Source organism: Paramisgurnus dabryanus, chromosome 1 (assembly GCF_030506205.2).
Source record: "Paramisgurnus dabryanus chromosome 1, PD_genome_1.1, whole genome shotgun sequence".
NCBI classification, from domain to species: domain Eukaryota; kingdom Metazoa; phylum Chordata; class Actinopteri; order Cypriniformes; family Cobitidae; genus Paramisgurnus; species Paramisgurnus dabryanus.
In genome coordinates this window covers 26,939,796-26,960,460 of record NC_133337.1, presented here as the reverse complement: position 1 = coordinate 26,960,460, position 20,665 = coordinate 26,939,796, and the positions used below count along the sequence as shown (strand labels likewise).

Here is a 20,665-nt window from a genome sequence, read left to right as displayed (position 1 = left end):
TCTCCGTCTATTGTTTGCCTGCTTTCTATTTCTCTTTTCTCTCCCTCTCTCATAAAATTTGGCATCTCTCTCTTTGATATAAATCCCTCACTAAAGGGAAATACTTTACCTGCCTTTCCACTATTCAGCATGAGAAATACCCAACAGACGCAGGCAAACACGCGAGCGGATGAACGTGTCACATTGCTCACATATTAGCGGGCAGCTGTTGCGCTGGCAGTTGTGTAGGCTGCATCTGCCGGAATTCATAACTTAAAACATAGAAACCAAACTATTAGCTTCACAGAGCAACATTCTTTCCAGCTTAAATGCTTTTGTTTCAGGCATCAGTTTGTATTATGAAAATCACAGCCATAATTTGCTACATTCTCATTTTTTGTTTTGGCAAATTATTTCCCACGGTTCTTATAAAGTACCTCTCATTGTGTTGGTTTAACAGGGCTGCGGTCCCAAGATCTACAGTTTTATCCGGGGTACCAAGCAGTTGCAAGTTTTAAGGTTTTTGGGCGTGTCTATAGGAGTGGCCCAGATTTTAGCCATGACACTGACTGTCACACTCCTGTGGGCTCTTTATTACGACCACAAACCACCGGAACCGGCGACCCCGGACCCTCACAGTCCCGGAGAGGAGGCCTTAAAACCCAATCACTCCCATCCACGAGTGCCTGAAGCCTGGACAAACACGACCCCTAATGGACACACCCAGATTGAGATGGAGCAGCTTTCCTAGCAGCCAATCAAATCAGACAGATGCCATTACACTGTGAAGATGCTGTGAGGACGACACTGAATGGATGAGACAGCAGGGAATTGGAGCAGAAAATGGACACATGGAATATTAAGCAGTTTTGCGTGCTGGATGACAAGATTGGTTGTATAAGGAGTGAAGACACTTTTTCATTGGCTGTACATATTACTATAGAAAACTGTGGCTGTCCAAAACCAAAAACAGTTGCCTGACTAGACAATCTGTGACTTAACAGACATTGTTTTGTGTATGAAGGTACCGACCGGCACATAATGATCTACAACCTGAGCTTAGACATAACCAAGCCAATTTTGAATGACTACCAAGGGTAATCTTGAGCCAAAATTGACTCACAAAATGAGGACAAACTACTCTCTAGGATGGGATTTTTATTTCTACCACTGATCAAATTGCACACACAGGATTGTGGGATAAAATAGACAGTAACTCATGCATTTACATTTATGCATATGGCAAATGTTTTTACCCAAAGCAACTTACAGTGCATTCAAGATATACATTTCCTTAATCAGTGTTTGTGTGATTGAAACCATCATCTTTGCATTATTGATGCAATGCTGTACCAGTTCAGCTACAAACAGATTTTGAGTCAAATTTTGAAATGCAGTGCTGTCTTCTTACCTCTGTATGTTGCCTGCAAATGTAAGTTCTTGTACCTCAGGTTGTAATATCTCAAACAAACTATGAGTGGAAAATCAAATTAAATGTTTGCTTAAATTTTCCTATTCAATGGACTATTAAACAACAAGCTGCAAACCACTGAAACAGCAATTACTTGTGCACAGAGACACACAGACAAGTATGAATGCATGGACACAATGTGTGGACACAAGCTTGAGTCGTAATGAGTTTTCTGATGATGTTTTTTTCTGATAGAATGCAGTGCAAGCGTTTGTTCTTGAAGATGCTTGTATATGTATGTTCACATCTTAATTTAACAACACAGTTTTAGGATTATGTCACACTGGTGTGCTAATTATGGAAGGTTTTTTGACCCATTTTAAATGAATTAAATAAATGATTAAATAAAATGGCAAAATATGTCCCAAAATTAAAAATTTAATGCTAATATAGAAATTAAAACATTAAATTATTTTATTTTCAAGATGATAATGTATCTTCCCTGCCAAATTGAAAAATAAAATGCAATTAATGATTTGATATTTCATTTACAATCTCGAGGCAAATGTAAAAAAAAAAAGAAAAAAATACATTTTTAAAGGCATTTTATTAATGCTTAGATTGAAAAAAATTATTCATTGAATTTAATCATTTTTTTAAGGTAAGTGGTTTCAGTCAATTTATTTAAGCTACATTTAAACAAAATTTTTATATTTTATTTTACTTAACTAATCTTTTTTGTTTAAATGTAGCTTAAATAAATTGATTGCAACCACTTACCTTAAAAAAATTGATTAAATTCAATGAATCATTTTTTTCAGTGTATGCAATAATAGTGACAAAAATCTAATTAAAATGTTCAAAACGTTTGTTCTCTTTTATTTAATGGTTTTCATTTTCAACTTATATGCACATTTTATGTTTATGTTAGAGTTTGAAGCAGTGTTGCCAACTTAGCAAATTTATTGCTACATTTACACAGATAGATTTTTCTCTCATAGTTCATTTGAAAATGAAATAATTAAATTTAATGTTTTCATTTTTATTTTGGCATTTAATTTGGGACATATTTTGCGATTTTTATTTTTATTTTAACATTTAATTAATTAATTAATTAAAAATTGGCAAAAGACTTTCATAGCTGATGAGTGTTTTAGATCTTAAAAGTAGGTTTTATTTTCTATTTTCTATAAATGTATATATTCAGTATTAGAGTTAGTGCATACTGTGGGTTAGGAGAGATCTTAACTTAATTTGCTGTTAAAGAAACTTATGAAACGGCATTAAACATGAAAACATAAACATGTTATTTGTAGCTAAAAACAATGCAGCGTAAATTATTTTACATCTGGGTTTTGCAAAGCAATTCAACTTACTGTTTTAAAGTGAGCATATCACGAAAATCTGACTTTTTCCATGTTAAAGTGCTATAATTGGGTCCTACTATCAATCTTGAAAATGTGAAAAAGATCAACCCAGTAACTTAGACTTGGTAAACCATTATCTGCAAGCATGTGAAAAAAATAGCTTATTGAAATTTGGCTCTCCTTATGATGTCAGAAGGGGAAAATACCGCACCTTAATCTGCATTATCGCCCATTTTCATTTAAAAGGACACACCCAAAAACATCAAATTTTTTCTACAACCAACAAAGCGGAAATTTTAACATGTTATAATAAATTATCTTTATGATATTTTGAGCTAAAACTTCACTTATGTACTCTGGGGACATCAATGATTTATTTGACATCTTAAAAAGTCTTGTGAAATGTCTCCTTTAAGTTTGGCCTGAAAAATCTAAAAGTATTTTTAAATGTACTAAAAATATACTAAAAAAGATTTGTAGTGCATTTTTTTGCTAATTTTTTTATTTTTATTTAATGCATTTCTACTTTAGTGCACTTGAAATACAAAATATCAGTTATAGGGTACTGGATTTTTAGTGTATTTAAATAAATGTTGTCTCAAAAGTATACACTTAAATGTAAGAACTTACATGTAAATGTAAGAACTGAAGATAAATTTTGTACATACTAAGCGTACTTAAAGTGTATTTTAGTGCACTTTTTCCACATGGGATGAAAAGTTGTGATAATAAGTGATTAAAAATATCTGTCTTCCATGTAAAACTATTTTGCTTTAACCATCGATGTGTCGGGAAGCCCTTTTTACAATGAAATCTTATAGGTCCAAAGTGTATATTAAACATCAAAAACATCATTCTGATTGGCTGTGACTGTGGGTGTAGGATTTGCACTTTCTATGTGTCGCAATGTTTTGCTCTTGCATTAGAAAATGGTGTAAATTAGAAATGGTGCCAAAATATTTTCTAAATTTAATTCTGTAGGACATCTTAACTGAGAAACATCTTCACAAGGTCAAATTCTTGACCAGTGGCCAAAGTTTTGTCATAACACTGAAATCCATGATATTTCAGTTACGCAAATTTCACGCCTAGGAATATTCGTAACCCTGCAATTCAAGCAGTGTCTCCTCCTGGGAAGTTTCTTTAAGGCTCGGTTTATAAGTGTGAGGCGTTCCTGAGGGGTCACACTTAAGTGCTACTGGGTGGAATCATCGGCATCGTCCTGGACTCCATAGGAAACGAATCCGGCTGAGGTAAAGCGTAGGGATTCGGGTCAGGCCTGCTTCATGAATTTTAACAGATGTTAAGAAATGAATAAAACATTGCAAATAAGGAGCACACACACAGAGATGGAATGAGAGAGAGAAAGCAGAGTTAGAATGCTAGCGTCCTGCATAATAATTTTTCACTTTTGAAAATATTAATAGTCTGTAATCTTTTCACTACAAAGAAGCTTTTGTGCAACATATGTTAAAGGTTCGTTACTTTTAAGAGCGTATAATAAAGTGATAAACCCATTAATAGATTGAGAGGAGGACCCCCAGTATACTGTATTTATCAAATTTATAAGATTGGATTTACATATTTATGATAATTACATTACAAAAATATTAAAGGTGCGAAAGAATGCCTTGTAATAATCTTTTAAATTGTTCTCTGATACCTACATAGAAGGTTTGTGGTTTATTACATGCAAATATGATCCAGAGACATTTTAACATGTCCATTTACAACCCTAGGATTTGCCTTTTGACTGAAATGGTTTATTATTACCTTATTTGTAAGGGTCTTGAATAATAATGTTGAGCTCTGCTCTGATTGGCTGTTTCTCAGAGCAGCTCCTTTAGTAGCTCTCTGTGTGTGTAAACACATATGTTTGAGTCTGTATCAGATGTTTCCCAGCTCCAGAGGTTGTGAATCAGTATATCGTGTATGCAGGTTTGGGCACTGATAAGAACTGTAGCTCACTTGACATTGGGACGCTGTTCACTTATTATCCTGTTGCGCTACTTTGTCTCATACCGTAGCCAATAAAATACATTTGGCGAATGGAGCAATGAAAAAACACTTAAAATTTTTATGTGGAGCGACAGTTTATGCTGCGCAGTTTGGAATTTGCCCTCCATCTCTGTGTGCCTGCGCGTTTAAGTGCCCTCAGTAGTGCATACACGGAGAGACGCGTTTCAAAAAGCAAACGAACATAAAACCTCTCTGTTCTTGACAGGGCAAATACAAACAAAATGATCTCCACAGTATTCTTTTTCTAATAAAAACATTTGTTTATGTCTTAAGTGTATGTACACTGCAAAAAATGATTTTCAAGAAAAAAAATTATTAGTGTTTTTGTCTTGTTTTCAGTAAAGAATATTAATTTTTTTGTTTTATGTACAAAATCCCTTAAATTTGATATTTTTGGTCTAAAAACTACACTTATTTCTTGGGTTGTTTTTACTGAAAAAATTTTGCAGTGTAAAGATTAGAGTCAGAAACCAGTCTGTGCTTATTTGGTCTTAAAGAGACAGTAACCTCAATTAACATACTTAAGTCTGTGTCATTAATGTTAATCAAACAACCCAAGACAAAGAGAAAATCACTTCTAAAGCTCTAAATAATAATAATAATTATATTTAATTTATACAAAGACAGTATTATGATTAATTTAATTCGATTTCTGTACCTAATGCTAATTTCAGACCTTACTTTTTAATGTGCAACTTTGTTCTTTTTTATAAATGTTTGTAATTTCTTTATTTGTTGTTAGATTTTTCCCACCCCTTTTTTGCTGATCTGAAAAATAATCCGATCCGTGCCACAAAAACTGTAATGGGATCCGAACCGTAAGTTTTGTGATCTGTCACACCCCTAGTAAAGTTAGAACAAAGTAATAGCCATAATGGTACTAATATTTGGCATTATTTCTTTTTGGCTTTTCGGCCTTAGTTTCCTCTTTACGGAATTTTCATTTCGGTATTTTATCAAACCATATTTGGTAATACCACCACAGACCCCCAAGTAGCCCTGGACCCCCATTGAAGGCCCATGCTATAGATAAAAGTGCCTTGACGGATCCTTGAATACATACAGAAAATTCACATTAGATGCAGTACAGCAGTATTTCAAACATAGCCACGGGAAACTCATAGAGGACTAGAAAAGCTTTTGTCAGCTTCCTCTTCTCCCTGGAGCGCTGCTGATGCAGGATCTGACTTATGAATGAGACGAGCACACAGGATAGCCGTCATACAAGCTTTACAAAAGACATACTGTTTCCTCTCTTCTTGTAAACACCACCCCCTCTATTCATCTCCTGTGTATGTGTGACACAGACGATCTTATAGCTGCTCGCTTCTTTATAATCTCATCATCCATGTGTTTGTTTACCTCAAAACATTTGATATGTAACTTTACAACTACTTGTCAACTTTATTCTCCAAACCTTAAAACGTCTAATGACACAAAGTTTCCCATGGGTGGAACTGACATCCAGACGCTCCCTCTTTCCTTTCGCTGAGTACAGTAAAACAAGCCAGTCAGGAAATGAAACCATTAACATTTCCCCTCTTCGTAAAAATAGCGAGGTCACCAACAGACAGCTGCAGCTTGCGTGAGGCTCGACTCCAACATCCCCTCGTGCGCTCGTGAATCCCCCCCTTCCGCCTCTTTTCGGAGCCGTCTCTTCCTACAACCCACTTCTAACATCTCAATTACCATCGGCCTGATGGGAAATATGCTAATGTTCAGCGCTATCGCTCGCCTGCAGGGAGATCACAGCTACTGCGGTGGGTTCGTTCTGTGCGAGGACAATAAATAGATGCCCTTCCCATTTCAGAGTAAGATAAAAGAGACGAGTGGTCATTGCATTTAAGAAGCTAATGTGTAACTTAATCATACTAAGTGCCTAAGATCGGTTCAGGTGGACCACATTAATGTTTAAATGTGCCGACGAGGGAATACGAGTAAAATCTTCAGATCGAGGCCTTGGAAGAATAGTGAAAGTTTTTTCATGTTACTGTGAAAAATAAAAACATTAAGTTGTTTCAGCCCATGCATTGCAAAAATTGATTTTCAAGAAAAATATGTCTTAGTATTTTTGTCAAGTGATTTGTGCATAAAACAAGCAAAAAAAAAAAAAAAACTTGAACATTTCAAGATTAATTCAAGAAAAATTAGTTTACCCCGTTGATCTAAAAATTTGACTTATTTTCTTGGGTCGTTTTGCTTATCAAGAAAAAGCATCTTAAATTAGGTGATATTTTTACTGAAAACAAGACAAAAATACTAAGAAATACTTTTCTTGAAAACCATTTTTTGTAGTGTGGTTGGTTGAAATATAAACAAAGCCACAGTCTGTGGGTTTAAATGAACGCATTTTGGTTTGTTTAAATATAAACTGGGTTGTTTTGACTCAAAATGTCCATGTCTTAAATGCTTAGTATTTTTATCTTGTTTTCAGTAAAAATATCTATGCAATCCAAGAAAATAAGTCTAGTTTTTAGACCAAAATTATCAAATTTAAGTAATTTTGTGCATAAAACAAGCAAAAACGTCTGCCAATGGGGTAAGCAATAAAATCTTAAAAAATAATTCTTAAACACTAAATACAAGTTTTTTTTATTTTTTAAATTACTTTTTTTTTGCTTGTTTTATGCACAAAATCACCTAAATTTTATATTTTTGGTCTAAAAACTAAACTTATTTTCATAAAACAAGCAAAAAAATCTGCCAATAGGTTAAGCAAAAAAATCTTGACATTTTTTCTTAAACACTAAATTCAAGAAAAAATCAAGAAAAATTTGCCCACCCCATTGGCAGTATATACATTGCAAAAAAATATTTTCAAGAAAATAAATTCTTAGTATTTTTTCTTGATTTCAGTAAAAATATCTAAAAATTCTTAAATTAAGAAGCTTTCTCTTTATGAGCAAAACAACCCAAGAAAATAAGTCTAGTTTTTAGACCAAAAATATCAAATGTAAGTGATTTTGTGCATAAAACAAGCAAAAACGTCTGCCAATGGGGTAAGCAATAAAATCTTAAAAAAAATTCTTAAACACTAAATACAAAAAATTCAAGAAAAATGTACTTGCCCCATTGGCAGATTTTTTTTGCTTGTTTTATGCACAAAATCACTTACATTTTATATTTTTGGTCTAAAAACTAAACTTATTTTCCTAAAACAAGCAAAAAAATCTGCCAATGGGGTAAGCAAAAAAATCTTGAAATTTTTTCTTAAACACTAAATTCAAGAAAAAAATCTAGAAAAATTTGCCGACCCCATTGGCAGTATATACATTGCAAAAAAATATTTTCAAGAAAATAAATTCTTAGTATGTTTTCTTGATTTCAGTAAAAATATCTAAAAATTCTTAAATTAAGAAGCTTTCTCTTGATGAGCAAAACAACCCAAGAAAATAAGTCTAGTTTTTAGACCAAAAATATCAAATGTAAGTGATTTTGTGCATAAAACAAGTAAAAAAAATCTGCCAATGGGGTAAGCAAATTTTTCTTGAATTTAGTGTTTAAGAAAAATTTTCAAGATTTTTTTACTTACCCCATTGGCAGATTTTTTTGTATGTGATTTTATGCTCAAAATCACTTAAATTTGATATTTTTGGTCTAAAAACTAGACTTATATTCCTCATCAAGAAAAAGCATCTTAATTTAAGAATTTTTAGATATTTTTACTGAAAACCAGACAAAAATACTAAGAATTCTTTTCATTAAAATCATTTTTATTTTTTGCAGTGTAGGTCGAAACAACCAAGCATTTGTTTCTAACCCAGCATTGGGTCAAAAGTAATAAACCCATTTTGACCCTTTGTTGGGCCAAATATAAACATTAATTTAACGTGTATGTCCATTTTTGACCCAACACTGGGTTGAAAATAACCCAGCATTTTTGTAAGAGTACCCCAGCATACATATAGTATACAGTACAGATGTAACATTGTCATAATTGATTTCAAAAATCGAGATTGATAAAAACACACATTGCAAATAATCACAATGCAAGTCTTGTATTTTAATAGGACAATGAATTATTTCTATTTATTCATATACACTGCACCGGACTAAACAACTGCTTTGTATTTTTTCATTGTTTTTCAATAATTCATATATTTTTATGTCCATAACACAAGTTGTAACAAACTCCAAAGGACCGTCTTCATCCTGTAGTCGTTTAGTCATGTCACAAACATGGATTGTCTTTTAAAAAGTCCCTTGTTGGTCCTAAAGCCAAAAAAGTAAAGGAGAAACATGTGTGGTTGTCATCTGGCCGACGACAGAACGGCAGAAGTGTGTGAGCGCATGCACTCCATCGGTCCTCTTCTCGAAACAAGAACTAGAAAATCTCCAAACCTAAACATACGGTCCGGCTGACCGAGAACGTAAACAGTGAGACATCCAATTTAATGTCCGTGAAAATCAGGAAAAAGAAGAAACTGTAATAAATTTCACTACACAGAAGAACAAATTTACAGCACAGGTGCACAAGTAACACTCTCTCTTTCTTTTTATCTTTAATCTTTTTTTAGCATTTTACAACTGAAATACATTTATAATATATAATTGACACATTTGAGTTTTTAAAAATATGCATTTATGAGATTCTATCCCCCGGTATCCCCTTTTATACAAAGCATATCTTTACAAAAGAATCTTGTTGCATAAGTCACATGGTAAAGCAGGAATGAGTGCAGGCATTGAGCAAGAGGGCGATGATGTGTGTGTGCGTGTGTGTGCGTCAACACATTAAACTGCTCTGACATCAGTTTAAAGAATATCATAAAAAACATTTTTTTGACATTACACAATGAGCAATTCATTATTTGAGTGAAAAGATTTTTGCTTTAGGGTGAATCTGTAAAGAACATATATTATAGTTGGAAATCAAAATAATATTTTGTTTATTAAAAATAAAGCTTGTTTTAAGATTATTATTTTGTGTTTATTCATAATTTTCATTATTAATTACACCCAAATTCAACCTTTTACAGTATATTTACATGGATAATCTAAATGCTAACTGTTTCCATTCACCAATTTTTATGCAAATTTTGCAATATTGCATAAAAAAATGCTGGATGGAAACACCAAAATTCACAAAATGTGCATATATTATTATTTTATTTGAGTCTGAAAAATTTACATTCACCTAAAGGATTATTAGGAACACCATACTTATACTGTGTTTGACCCCCTTTCGCCTTTAGAACTGCCTTAATTCTATGAGGCATGGATTCAACAAGGTGCTGAAAGCATTCTTTTGAATATTGGCCCATATTGATAGGATAGCATCTTGCAGTTGATGGAGATTTGTGGGATGCACATTCAGGGCACCACATCCCAAAAATGCTCTATTGGGTTGAGATCTGGTGACTGTGGGGGCCATTTTAGTACAGTGAACTCATTGTCATGTTCAAGAAACCAATTTTAAATGTTTCGAGCTTTATGACATGGTGCATTATCCTGCTGGAAGTAGCCATCAAAGGATGGGTACATGGTGGCCATAAAGGGATGGACATGGTCAGAAACAATGCTCAGGTAGGCTGTGGCATTTAAACGATGCCCAATTGGCACTAAGGGGCCTAAAGTGTGCCAAGAAAACATCCCCCAAACCAATACACCATTGCATTAATAAGAAATTAAACAGGTGTTCATGATAATCATTTATGTGAGTGTATATCTGTCAAGAAGAAATGTGCATTAACTCTTTCCCTACCAGCGTTTTTTAAAAAGTTGCCAGCCAGTGCCAGATTTTTTTTATGATTTTCACAAAAGTTCAATGCCTTCCAGAATTGTTTTCCTTTAAATATAAACATACAATATATAAAATGAAAGAAAAAAAAGATTCATCACATCTTCATTTGTTTTCTTTTTTATCACCTCTTGAAAATGGGTAGTTTTTTGAAAATTAACAAATGTTGAGCAAAAAACTTAAATAATTGCATTTTTGAAAAGGACTTTTGTTAGAGATCTGATTCAGAGTTATGATCAAAACATACACAGAGTTTTTACTGTTTTTGGATCAGTGGATGCTTCAGTGTTTTAGAAGTTGGGTACAAGCGACACCTAGTGGATAATAGCGGAAATATAGATTTCTGTAAAAACTCGTGATTGGCAGGGAAGCGTTTTCTCTTAATTGACAAGATAATTCTTCAATGGCGAGAAAAGAGTTAACTGCGATGAAAAACATTTACTAAATAAAATCCTCCATGCGCATCAAAAAAAGTCGTAATTGGGGTGTGATGAGACGGCATAACGGGACTAACCAGCGGGTCAATCTGAATGTTGTTTTCCTCATTCTGAAACGTTATAGCAAGTCAGTCGTGTTTCGGTATGTTGATCTTCCAAAACCATCTTTATTACAAGATTGCATTTCTATAGAGCAGTCATCCGCCTCTGAAAGCAAGATGATGTGTGTGTGCTCTGAAGCACAAGTACTTTATTATACACTGAAAAGACTTCTCCTATTACAGAGAAGTTATGTTTCGTTCTCTCAGATTGAATAGAAACTGTGCTGTATTCGCAAATGATTTATGCGATATTTGGATGGAAACATAGCTACTGAAACGAATCTGACTGGTCGATGTGTTGCCATATCTCAACTTGATGTCATTCTTCTGGAGAATATTTGCTTTTTTATATTTTCACTTGTTTAATAAAAAAAATGTAATTCTGGGCGGGCTAATGTTCTGGAGTGTTTCAGCGTTCACGACAACATGCACAGTAGAAATTTAACAAACATAATAAATAAGTACACCGTTTTTCTTTTCACAGTTAACTCGCAAACATTGGAGTATAAAACGGAATGGCTAGTATTCAAGTCCGCATACGTCCGCTGTCAAAGTGAGACAAAAAACCCTCCAGATTTTGAAAGACAAAAGGCTGCTTCCCTTTCCCGTCACCTCTGCTTTGTACTCGAGAAAAGGAAAAATCAACATTCCATCAGACCGGGCAAGAAGTGAACACGACATGATTTTCTGTTTATCATCTGCAGCAGCCGATTCACAAAAGCCATTTACAGAGAAAACGAAAAACCTTGCTATTTAACAGGGGGCTCAAAGTTCGAGACAGCTGCAAATCAATACTGTATAACTAGGCAAAGTATTGACAAGTTACACACACACACACATCCACGCACTCCCAGACAGCCAATCCTTATTGCTCATGCCGAATTGGAAAAAAGACAAAGACGTATGAATGCAAAACATGCAAGAGATTGGTCTTCATCATACACGCACGCACACAAAAGTATTTGACCTCGTCCCCTTGTAGAGCCCAGCTTTACTTATTAGTATCAAAAGTATCGGTGTGTAGACGTGTCTAAAAGCTGTCGAGATATCATTACTGTAAAATTTGCTGGTACGCTCCTTATTCTTCACAAATAGCTCTTAGACCTTATTAAATTTAAGACAACAAATTCGAAGACACACAATACTGAAAATATAATATTAGAAGCTGTAATAACCACAATGGTGATTATGGTTATCATTTCCTCTGTGTGTTGAGTGAAAGCCTATCGGGCCGGGTGTGAGTCACATGACGCATGGGCCTAGATGCGGAGCTGACATCCCGGAACAGTACAGCAGAGCCATGGACAGGAGTCGATTAAAAAAAGTCCCGTCCTGCCGCAATGCCTACTCCATTACACTAGGGGGCTCCATCGATCCCATTCCAGTGTCCACTCGCCATTTTAAACAGCTAATGGTCACTGCGGTTAGTTTATAGCGCCGACACCCTGACGATGTTGCTTCGCAAGAAGTCGGTCGAGCTGGTGGAGTCTCCGCCCTCTGGCGTGGTCCCAGGCGGAGTCGGCATGCTGATGACAGCGGCAGTAATGTAGGGCTGCTCTTCGGAATTAAGGGGTAGCGTTTCCTCGAACTTGGCATTGAGACTGGAACGACTGCATTGAAGAGAGAGGGAAGAAGGAGGGTGAGAATGATAGCCAGCTGATGGGTAAATTCCCACAGCTGTTGTATGGAATCACGATAGTGTTCCCAGAGTATGCTGGCATGGGGGGAGTGCCACAACCGGAGCTTTGCAGGATTCCAACGGCATGAATCACTATGGGAACAATTCCACATGCACAATTCCAGGCTTACATGGAATCTGCAGTCAAGAACTTGACAAAAATCTGTGCAGATTTCCACACAATGCATGTTATTGTTAATAATAATAATAATCATTATCATCATAATCCTAATACTACTAATAATCATAATACTAATAAAAATACTAATAATAATAATCATAACTACTACTGCTGCTGCTACTACTACTACTACTACTACTACTACTACTACTACTACTACTACTACTACTACTGCTACTGCTACTGCTACTGCTACTGCTACTGCTACTGCTACTGCTGCTGCTGCCAATTATAATAAAATAATAATAAAATAGTAGTAATAATAATAATAATAATAATAATAAACATCATCATACTAATACTACTAATAATCATAATACTAATACTAATAAAAATACTAATAATAATAATCATAACTACTACTGCTACTGCTGCTGCTGCCAATAATACTTAAATAATAATAAAATAGTAGTAATAATAATAATAATAATAATAATAAACATCATCATACGTATACTACTAATAATCATAATACTAATACTAATAAAAATACTACTAATAATAATAATCACAAAACTACTACTACTACTACTACTACTACTACTGCTGCTGCTGCTGCTAATAATAATAATAATAATAATAATAAACATCATCATAATACTAATACTAATAAAAATACTACTACTTATAATCACAAAACTACTAATACTACTACTGCTGCTGCTGCTACTACTTCTACCACCATACTAATAATAATCATAATAATTATAACACTAATACTAATACTGATTCTGATACTGATAATACTAATGATAATGATGATGATGATAATAATAATAATAATAACACTAATAATAATGATAATAATAATTAAAACACTAATAATAATAATAATAATAATAATAATAATAATAATAACACTACTACTACTACTACTACTACTACTACTACTACTACTACTACTACTACTACTACTAATAATAATAATAATAATAATAATAACAATAATAATAATAATAATAACACTACTACTACTACTACTACTACTAATAATAACAATAATAATAATAATAATAATAATAATAATCTAATAACAAATAAAAATACTACTAATAATAATCACAATACTACTACTACTACCACCATCATCTAATAATAGTCATAATAATTATAACACTAATACCGATTCTGATAATACTAATGATAATCATGATGATAATAATAATAATAATAATAATAACACTAATAATAATTATAATAATAATCATAATTATAACACTACTACTACTACTACTACTACTAATGATTATTACACTAATGCAAGTAGTAATATTACTACTACTACTACTAGTAATAATCGTAATATTGATACGCTACACTATGCACTGAGTTCTATATATTATGCATACAGAATGCTTATTATGCACACTACATATAAGTGTATTTTATTTTGCGAGTAATTTGTTAATTTGGAAATAAATAAATAAGCAGAAACAGAATATTTTCCACACCAACTGTGCCAGCTAAATGCACATACTGGAGGGTGAGTCAGAGCAATGCGCACCTACTGACAAAATCCATCCTACTTACACCCTGCTTACAATAAAAAACAACAGTAAAATGATGCATCTGCTTCCACTTGGACTCTGCACCCAGGCAATGTTTTCCCTGTCAATGTTTGCATAAATGTTTGTGTTTATAAAGGTGGCTGGTTTAAAAGACACATCTGTTGATAAGTGTCCTGTAGAGAGAGATAGACGCTCACAGCTGGCCATGCGTAAATCTAAAGAGTGTGTTTGTGTTTGTGTGCACCTGTTGCTCAGCGGTCTCTCTCTGATCTGAATGGTGCTGAGCTCCTGTATGCTTCCTCTGCGGCCTCCTGTCATGTTTGAATTGGGAACGTTGAAGCTCTTGCGCTTGTTCCTGCGCGAGCAGCAGGAGGACAGGGCGTGCGGAGACGAAGACATCGACGAAGAGCAAGACATGGGTGGCTTCGTCATGGTAACTTCCATAAAGTTTGTCTCATAAGTCTGCTCGTCTACAAACTCATGATTCTAGGACAAACAGAAAGAAAATTTGGTTTTTGGCACTTCATTCTGATCTTTTACAAGAAATATTTAATGGCTGTCAAGCGATTAATCGCGATTAATTGCATACAAAAAAAAGTTTGTGTTTGCATTATATGTGTGTGTGTGTGTAATTATCATGTGTATATACAAATACATACATGCATGTATACATTTAAGAAACATTTTATTTATATAAATTTGTACATTTGTTTGTAAATATATGTGCACACATACATTGTACATAAAGTTTGACCTCTCTTGGCACTAAACACATCTTGAGCTTTTTTTGAAAAGTCCTAAAGTCATTCGATTAGAATGAGAAATTAGAATTTAATTTTACTTGACACTTATATAATGCAAAAACAAACTTTTATTTTGTATGCGATTAATCACGATTAATCGTTTGACAGCCCTATTCTTTATGTTATAAATTAAAATAAAACAAGATGAACATATTTGTAATTTGCATTTAGTCTTAATTTCACATTTGCTTTGCCGTTGTGCAAAAAATAAATAAATAAATAAACACTCATTCCCAGTATAAAACAAGATGTTATAAATCAAGATACATTAACTTGATAAGCAAAATGTCAAAGATTTTAAGTCTTGTTTTCGGGAAAAACTAAAAAAATACATAAATTAAAGCATGAAAAATATCTGCAAATGGGGTAAGAAAAATAAACTTCAATGAATTAAGTTTAACTAAATTTTTAACGAATAAAATATTACGAATATGAATGTAAATATATTTTTAGGGTTATTTTTACTGAAAAAGATAAAATACTCATAAAAGTATAATGTCTCATTGTTTATATACAGTAAAGAGCAACGCAGAAGCTGTTAGAATCTCATTTTGGACTCCACTGTGCATCATTTTAACTATAAACAGTCTTGTGTAGTTGGCATAGGACGACAGCGGCTGTCAGTTTCATGCCAGCGTCTGATTCGTGATTTCTCTTGAGAGAAAATTTTCATTTATTTATTGCAAACCCACAAGCACTGAAGTGCAGTAGATGCCCGGAGCTGCTGTTGGGATTTGTTGGTGATAAAGGTTGAAGTAAAATAAAAATCTTGTCCACATAAATTCTCAATGTTTCTCTGCTGCTATCAAATATAAATACTTCTGTTAAATTATTATTAATAAACATGGCGTTTGACGTCATTGATGCCAAGCACTGCTGATCAATGATCGTATCTGATCAATCATATTAAGTTTCCCTTAGCAAAAATGAGATTTGACTGCCTGGTACAGTGCTATGGATAAGAGCATCCAGGACATACTGTACAAAATAAAAAATTCTGCAAACCACTGACATTTGAATAATACAACACTAAAAAACTCTTGAACTTTCTATTGGAAAAAAATCTTACTGAGGTGCTTCGCATCCATTTCTCAGGACATCTTTATATCACTAAAAGCAGATAATTGCTTTTTAATGCTGTAATGATTTCTTCTAGTACTAACAAGTCAAATGGATAAAGTAGAGCGAGCAACTAAGACAAGATAGCAGAAAATGAAGTGGACGACCGAAACAAGAAATTCTCACCGTTGTTTTCTCCAAGCAGTGCAGAAGATGGTGATGCTGGGTCTCAAAAGTGGGGTTGATCTTACATACCAGAGCTTGGCCCGCCTGTTTTGATGCCTTATAGGAGACACAGAAAAGACTGACAGATTATCCACCAATCAGATTAAAGCAAGCAAGAAAATGAGAGCGAGAGAGGAAAAGAGCATTGACAGCAAGGCCCAAATTCTCACAATGATCCAACAACATTCAGGCAATGTTGAGGCATTTTTGGATCATCGTAACAACAGTAGGCTCTGGGTCAGCGCCCCATCCCGTTCTCTTAAAACCTCAATCTTGACGGATGGCTTCTGGTTCAAACGCAACAGACAACACTTAAAAATAATATTGTTTACGTGTACTTCTCAAATAGATAAAGATCTGGTCTTGTATATGGTCTTGTATAGTTTAAGTGAGCATCTGGTGTTTTTGAATGAAGAGGGCCACCGTACCCAATCCAAAATCCCTGTAACCCCAGAAGCAGGACTCAACGTGACACAGTAACCAAATTAGGGGAGTATTCAGTAAGTGTCAGTGCAGGGTCATAGTAGATACCCAATCGACACGTCCCACAGTCTCTGCATCACGTTGGCCCCGCCCCCACTCCACCCCCACGTAGATGCTGGCCAATTAATGACATGCAACTCAAACAATCTCATTCCTCCTGATGATGTTAAGACGAGAGAGAGAGACAGCATAAGCCAGTCCGGACAGCCCCACAAGAAATCACTCAAAAATGCATGTTAACGCATGAAGCACAGAGTAGTAGTTGTCAAGGCAGGTAAAAACAATAAGTACAAGGTAAAGAAGACAATAAAGAGAGAAAACCCAAAAGTAAAGTAGTTGAAAGATGGAGAAAGGGGTTGCAGTAAAAATCTGGGGGCCCCGTTGGTACTGGACCGGATGGGCGTTGCCCCCGCAAGGCCAAGCCGCATGCTGTGCACTGCCATTGGACAAAAGGTCACACGATTATTGTCTCATGACCAGATACGAGGAAGAAGTGCCAGTCTAGGTGGAACAGAGTGAGAGATAGATAGATAGATAGATAGATAGAGAGATAGAGAGAGAGAGAGAGAGAGAGAGAGAGAGAGAGAGAGAGAGACATCACAGAAGCATTTGAATGAGGACAGCCCTGCTTGGACCCCAGCCCCCTTGTGGAGAGGTGAAAGGTCAGGGGGTGAAAGGGGTCCACATGCACCAGCCCATCATGTCAAGTTTCATTAAGAGACCACGGCGACTTGGTTTCCACGGTTACCTCCTCCTCCATGTTTGCCAGCATCCCATTGCGTTTGTACTGCAAATAAGCGTTAGCGCCACCGCTCTTCGTCGCACGAATTCTAGCAATCCTGGTTTTCTGTTCAGTGGACAAACACACGGGGCGTTTAGCCTAAAACTTTCTCCTCTCGTCATCAATGTTTGTGTGATTGTAGGTTTGTATGCGTTTGTCTAATATGTTTGTTTGTTAATCTTGGACATTCTTTACAAAGTCGATTGAGACACTCCACTTTTTTGAATAAAGGCTCATTTTCCAGCTCCCCTAGAGTTAAACAATTGATTTTTGCCATTTTGGAATCCATTCAGCCAATCTCCGGGAGACCATTTGCATCGCGCTTAAAAATAACCAAAGAGTTTCAATATTTTTCCTATTTAAAACTTTTCTGTAGTTATATCGTGTACTAAGACCGACGAAAAATTAAAAGTTGTGATTTTCTAGGCCGATATGGCAAGGAACTATACTCTCATTTTGACAAAATAATCAAGGACTTTGCTGCCGTAACATGGCTGCAGGAGCGGCAATGATATTACGCACTGCCCAAAATAGTCTCCTGCTATTGAAAGATACTAAGGGGACTATTTTCAGGTGCTGCATATTATCTTTGCGCTCCTGCATCCATGTAACTTCAGAAAAGTCAAGTTTTAAATAGGAAAAATATTGAAACTCTTTGGTTATTTTTAGCGCGATGCTAATGGTCTAATCAGATTCAATGGATTATGCTAAGCTATGCTAAAAGTGCTAGCGCCAGACCCGGAAATCGGCTGAATGGATTCCAAAACGGAAAAACTTAAATGTTTAACTCTAGGGAAGCTGGAAAATTAGCATATTTTCAAAAAAGTGGAGTGTCTTTTTAACTAAAAAGTGATGATACTAGTTTTTCTGCTGTACTTAAGGACGTTTGCATTTTGGGTTGCAAAATGCGAAAAATTAGAGTCATGAAATTGAAGTGGTATCGGTGTCGACTGCTTAAAGTCGCAATTTAAATGAAAAACTGTAATTTTTTGGTAATATTGTGGTATTTTTTTTACAAACGACTTCTCTGTGAGTTTATTATTATTTTAAAAAATGCATGTGCCCGCATAATTTTTAATCAAAAACGCAAATCTCGTCCTAGAAACGATCTCGCTTTAGATGGGCGGGGCATGGGAAAAAAATCACAGCAATTAGCAAATAGCAACATGACCCAACTACCAACGATCCAATCAATTATCAATGGACGAATTAGAGGTCAAGCCCTACATTTTCTCATTTTAAAAGCCGTTTCACTAGAATATACGTCACCACAGGGGAAATAAGACTATTAATAGCTACTTCAGTTTCACAACGACTTTAAAGTTCAGTATTAATTTCAGAGTTGAGTCTCACTTTCTCCATTTAACTGAGAAAACAGATTGTTGTTCTTGGGTGGACTGGCTGTGCTGCTTATTTGTGTATGTGTACTCAGAAGGGGATTGAGATATCTAAACTCTTCTGTCCCCATGGATCGGCAGGACTCGAGAGCTAAAATAAGAGTAGTGGCTCATTTAATGGCTTTTAATGTGAGAACAGTCAAAGCATCTTTGGTTTTATTGGCTGTGTAAACATTGCATCTAAATATGGAGTGACGCCTGTTTCCTCTATACATACAGAAAGTAATGTCACTCAAAAAAGGCAATTTTCTCTCTTCAAATCTGTCTTCCTCAAAGTATCGCCTATCTTTCTAACTTATGCATGTCTGTTTTTCTATTGCTGCTGTCTTGAAGTCACGAATGAGATCTGTGCATGCACTCAAAATGAACAGTCCACTGAGACGGATGTGCAAATACAGCATGCAGACATCTGGGTCACAAGTTTTTTGTCGAGTCGTGTTCAACCCTGTCCCACCATCATCTTCTGTGTTTTGTTTGTGTACACATGGTCATTCTCTTTGTCACATACAAATCTGCCAGAATTTCCATATGGTATCTAGATTTGACCTCAGCTCTATAAAGCTCTGCAAGATCAGAGGCCGTAGGGCCAGGGGGGAAAAGGGTAGCTGAGTACATAGAGCCCTGGATGTAAGCGGCCCTACAAGATCTTGAAGTTATGCTTATTATCGGACAATAATACTGCGTTTCTGTGCTGCGCATGTTTGACACGTCTGTTAATGCCTCCCCTCAGCATAGCATGCACGCGACATGCATGATTTGATTAGTTGTCGAGGAACGATGCAAAGCGCTGATTGGCTGTAAAGCAGCAGAAAGATGCAAAGTGATTTTAATGTGTTGATTTCAAAAGTTGCGATCCTGCTGCACATAATGTGCAAAAAAAATAATAATATATCAGGATAGCAAAAAACACAAATGTCTTTCAAACCGAGCAGGTGAGAACAAAATTAGTTAATATGCCGCTATTGTGTTGTGTAAATAAATTCTTATTGCACGCTAATCTGCATTTCTTTACATTGAAGAAATACTGTAACTCGTTTCCAATGTCTACACTGCAAAAATTGACTTTATTACTTAGTATTTTTGTCTTGTTTCCAGTACAAATATCTTAAAATTCTTAAATCAAGATGTTATTTCTTGAAAAAGAAGTTTAGTAAAAAATATATTTATCATCAATATATATATATATATATATATAAATCTGCCAATGGGGTAAGAAAATGTTTCTTGAATTTTTCTTAAATTAAGTGTTCAAGAAAAAAAGTTCAAAAAAAATGTTCTTAGTATTTTTGTCTTGTTTTCAGGAAAAATATATAAAAACCAAGAAAATAAGTCTTAAAAATACAAATAAAATAAAAATAAAAGTTTTTAGACCAAAAATATCAAATTTAAGTGATTTTGTGCATAAAACAAGCAAAAGTCTGCCAATGGGATGAGCAAAAAATTCTTGAAATTTTTTCTTAAACACTTAATTCAAGAAAAATTCTAGATTTTTTGCT

At 34.8% G+C, this 20,665-nt stretch overlaps 2 protein-coding genes across 3 annotated transcripts in view; one reads left to right on the top strand and one right to left on the bottom strand.

Moving 5' to 3' along the window:
- tspan12 (tetraspanin 12) overlaps positions 1-1,986 on the top strand; it is a 25,511-nt gene extending 23,525 nt beyond the window's left edge. The window contains exon 7 of one of the 2 annotated variants that reach the window (XM_065285101.2): positions 440-1,986. In XM_065285101.2, the coding sequence (XP_065141173.1) occupies positions 440-730 (291 nt within the window). In that variant the 3' untranslated portion in view covers positions 731-1,986. The remainder of the gene's footprint in view (positions 1-439) is intronic. The other variant, XM_065285100.2, reaches the window with a different exon arrangement.
- A 6,772-nt stretch (positions 1,987-8,758) lies between these two features.
- Positions 8,759-20,665, bottom strand: part of kcnd2 (potassium voltage-gated channel, Shal-related subfamily, member 2) — a 132,056-nt gene continuing 120,149 nt past the window's right edge. The window contains exons 4-6 of the mRNA XM_065289945.2: positions 16,470-16,565; positions 14,666-14,907; positions 8,759-12,664 (exon numbers count right to left, since the gene is read on the bottom strand). Coding sequence (XP_065146017.1) covers positions 12,484-12,664; positions 14,666-14,907; positions 16,470-16,565 — 519 coding nt within the window. The 3' untranslated portion in view covers positions 8,759-12,483. The remainder of the gene's footprint in view (positions 12,665-14,665; positions 14,908-16,469; positions 16,566-20,665) is intronic.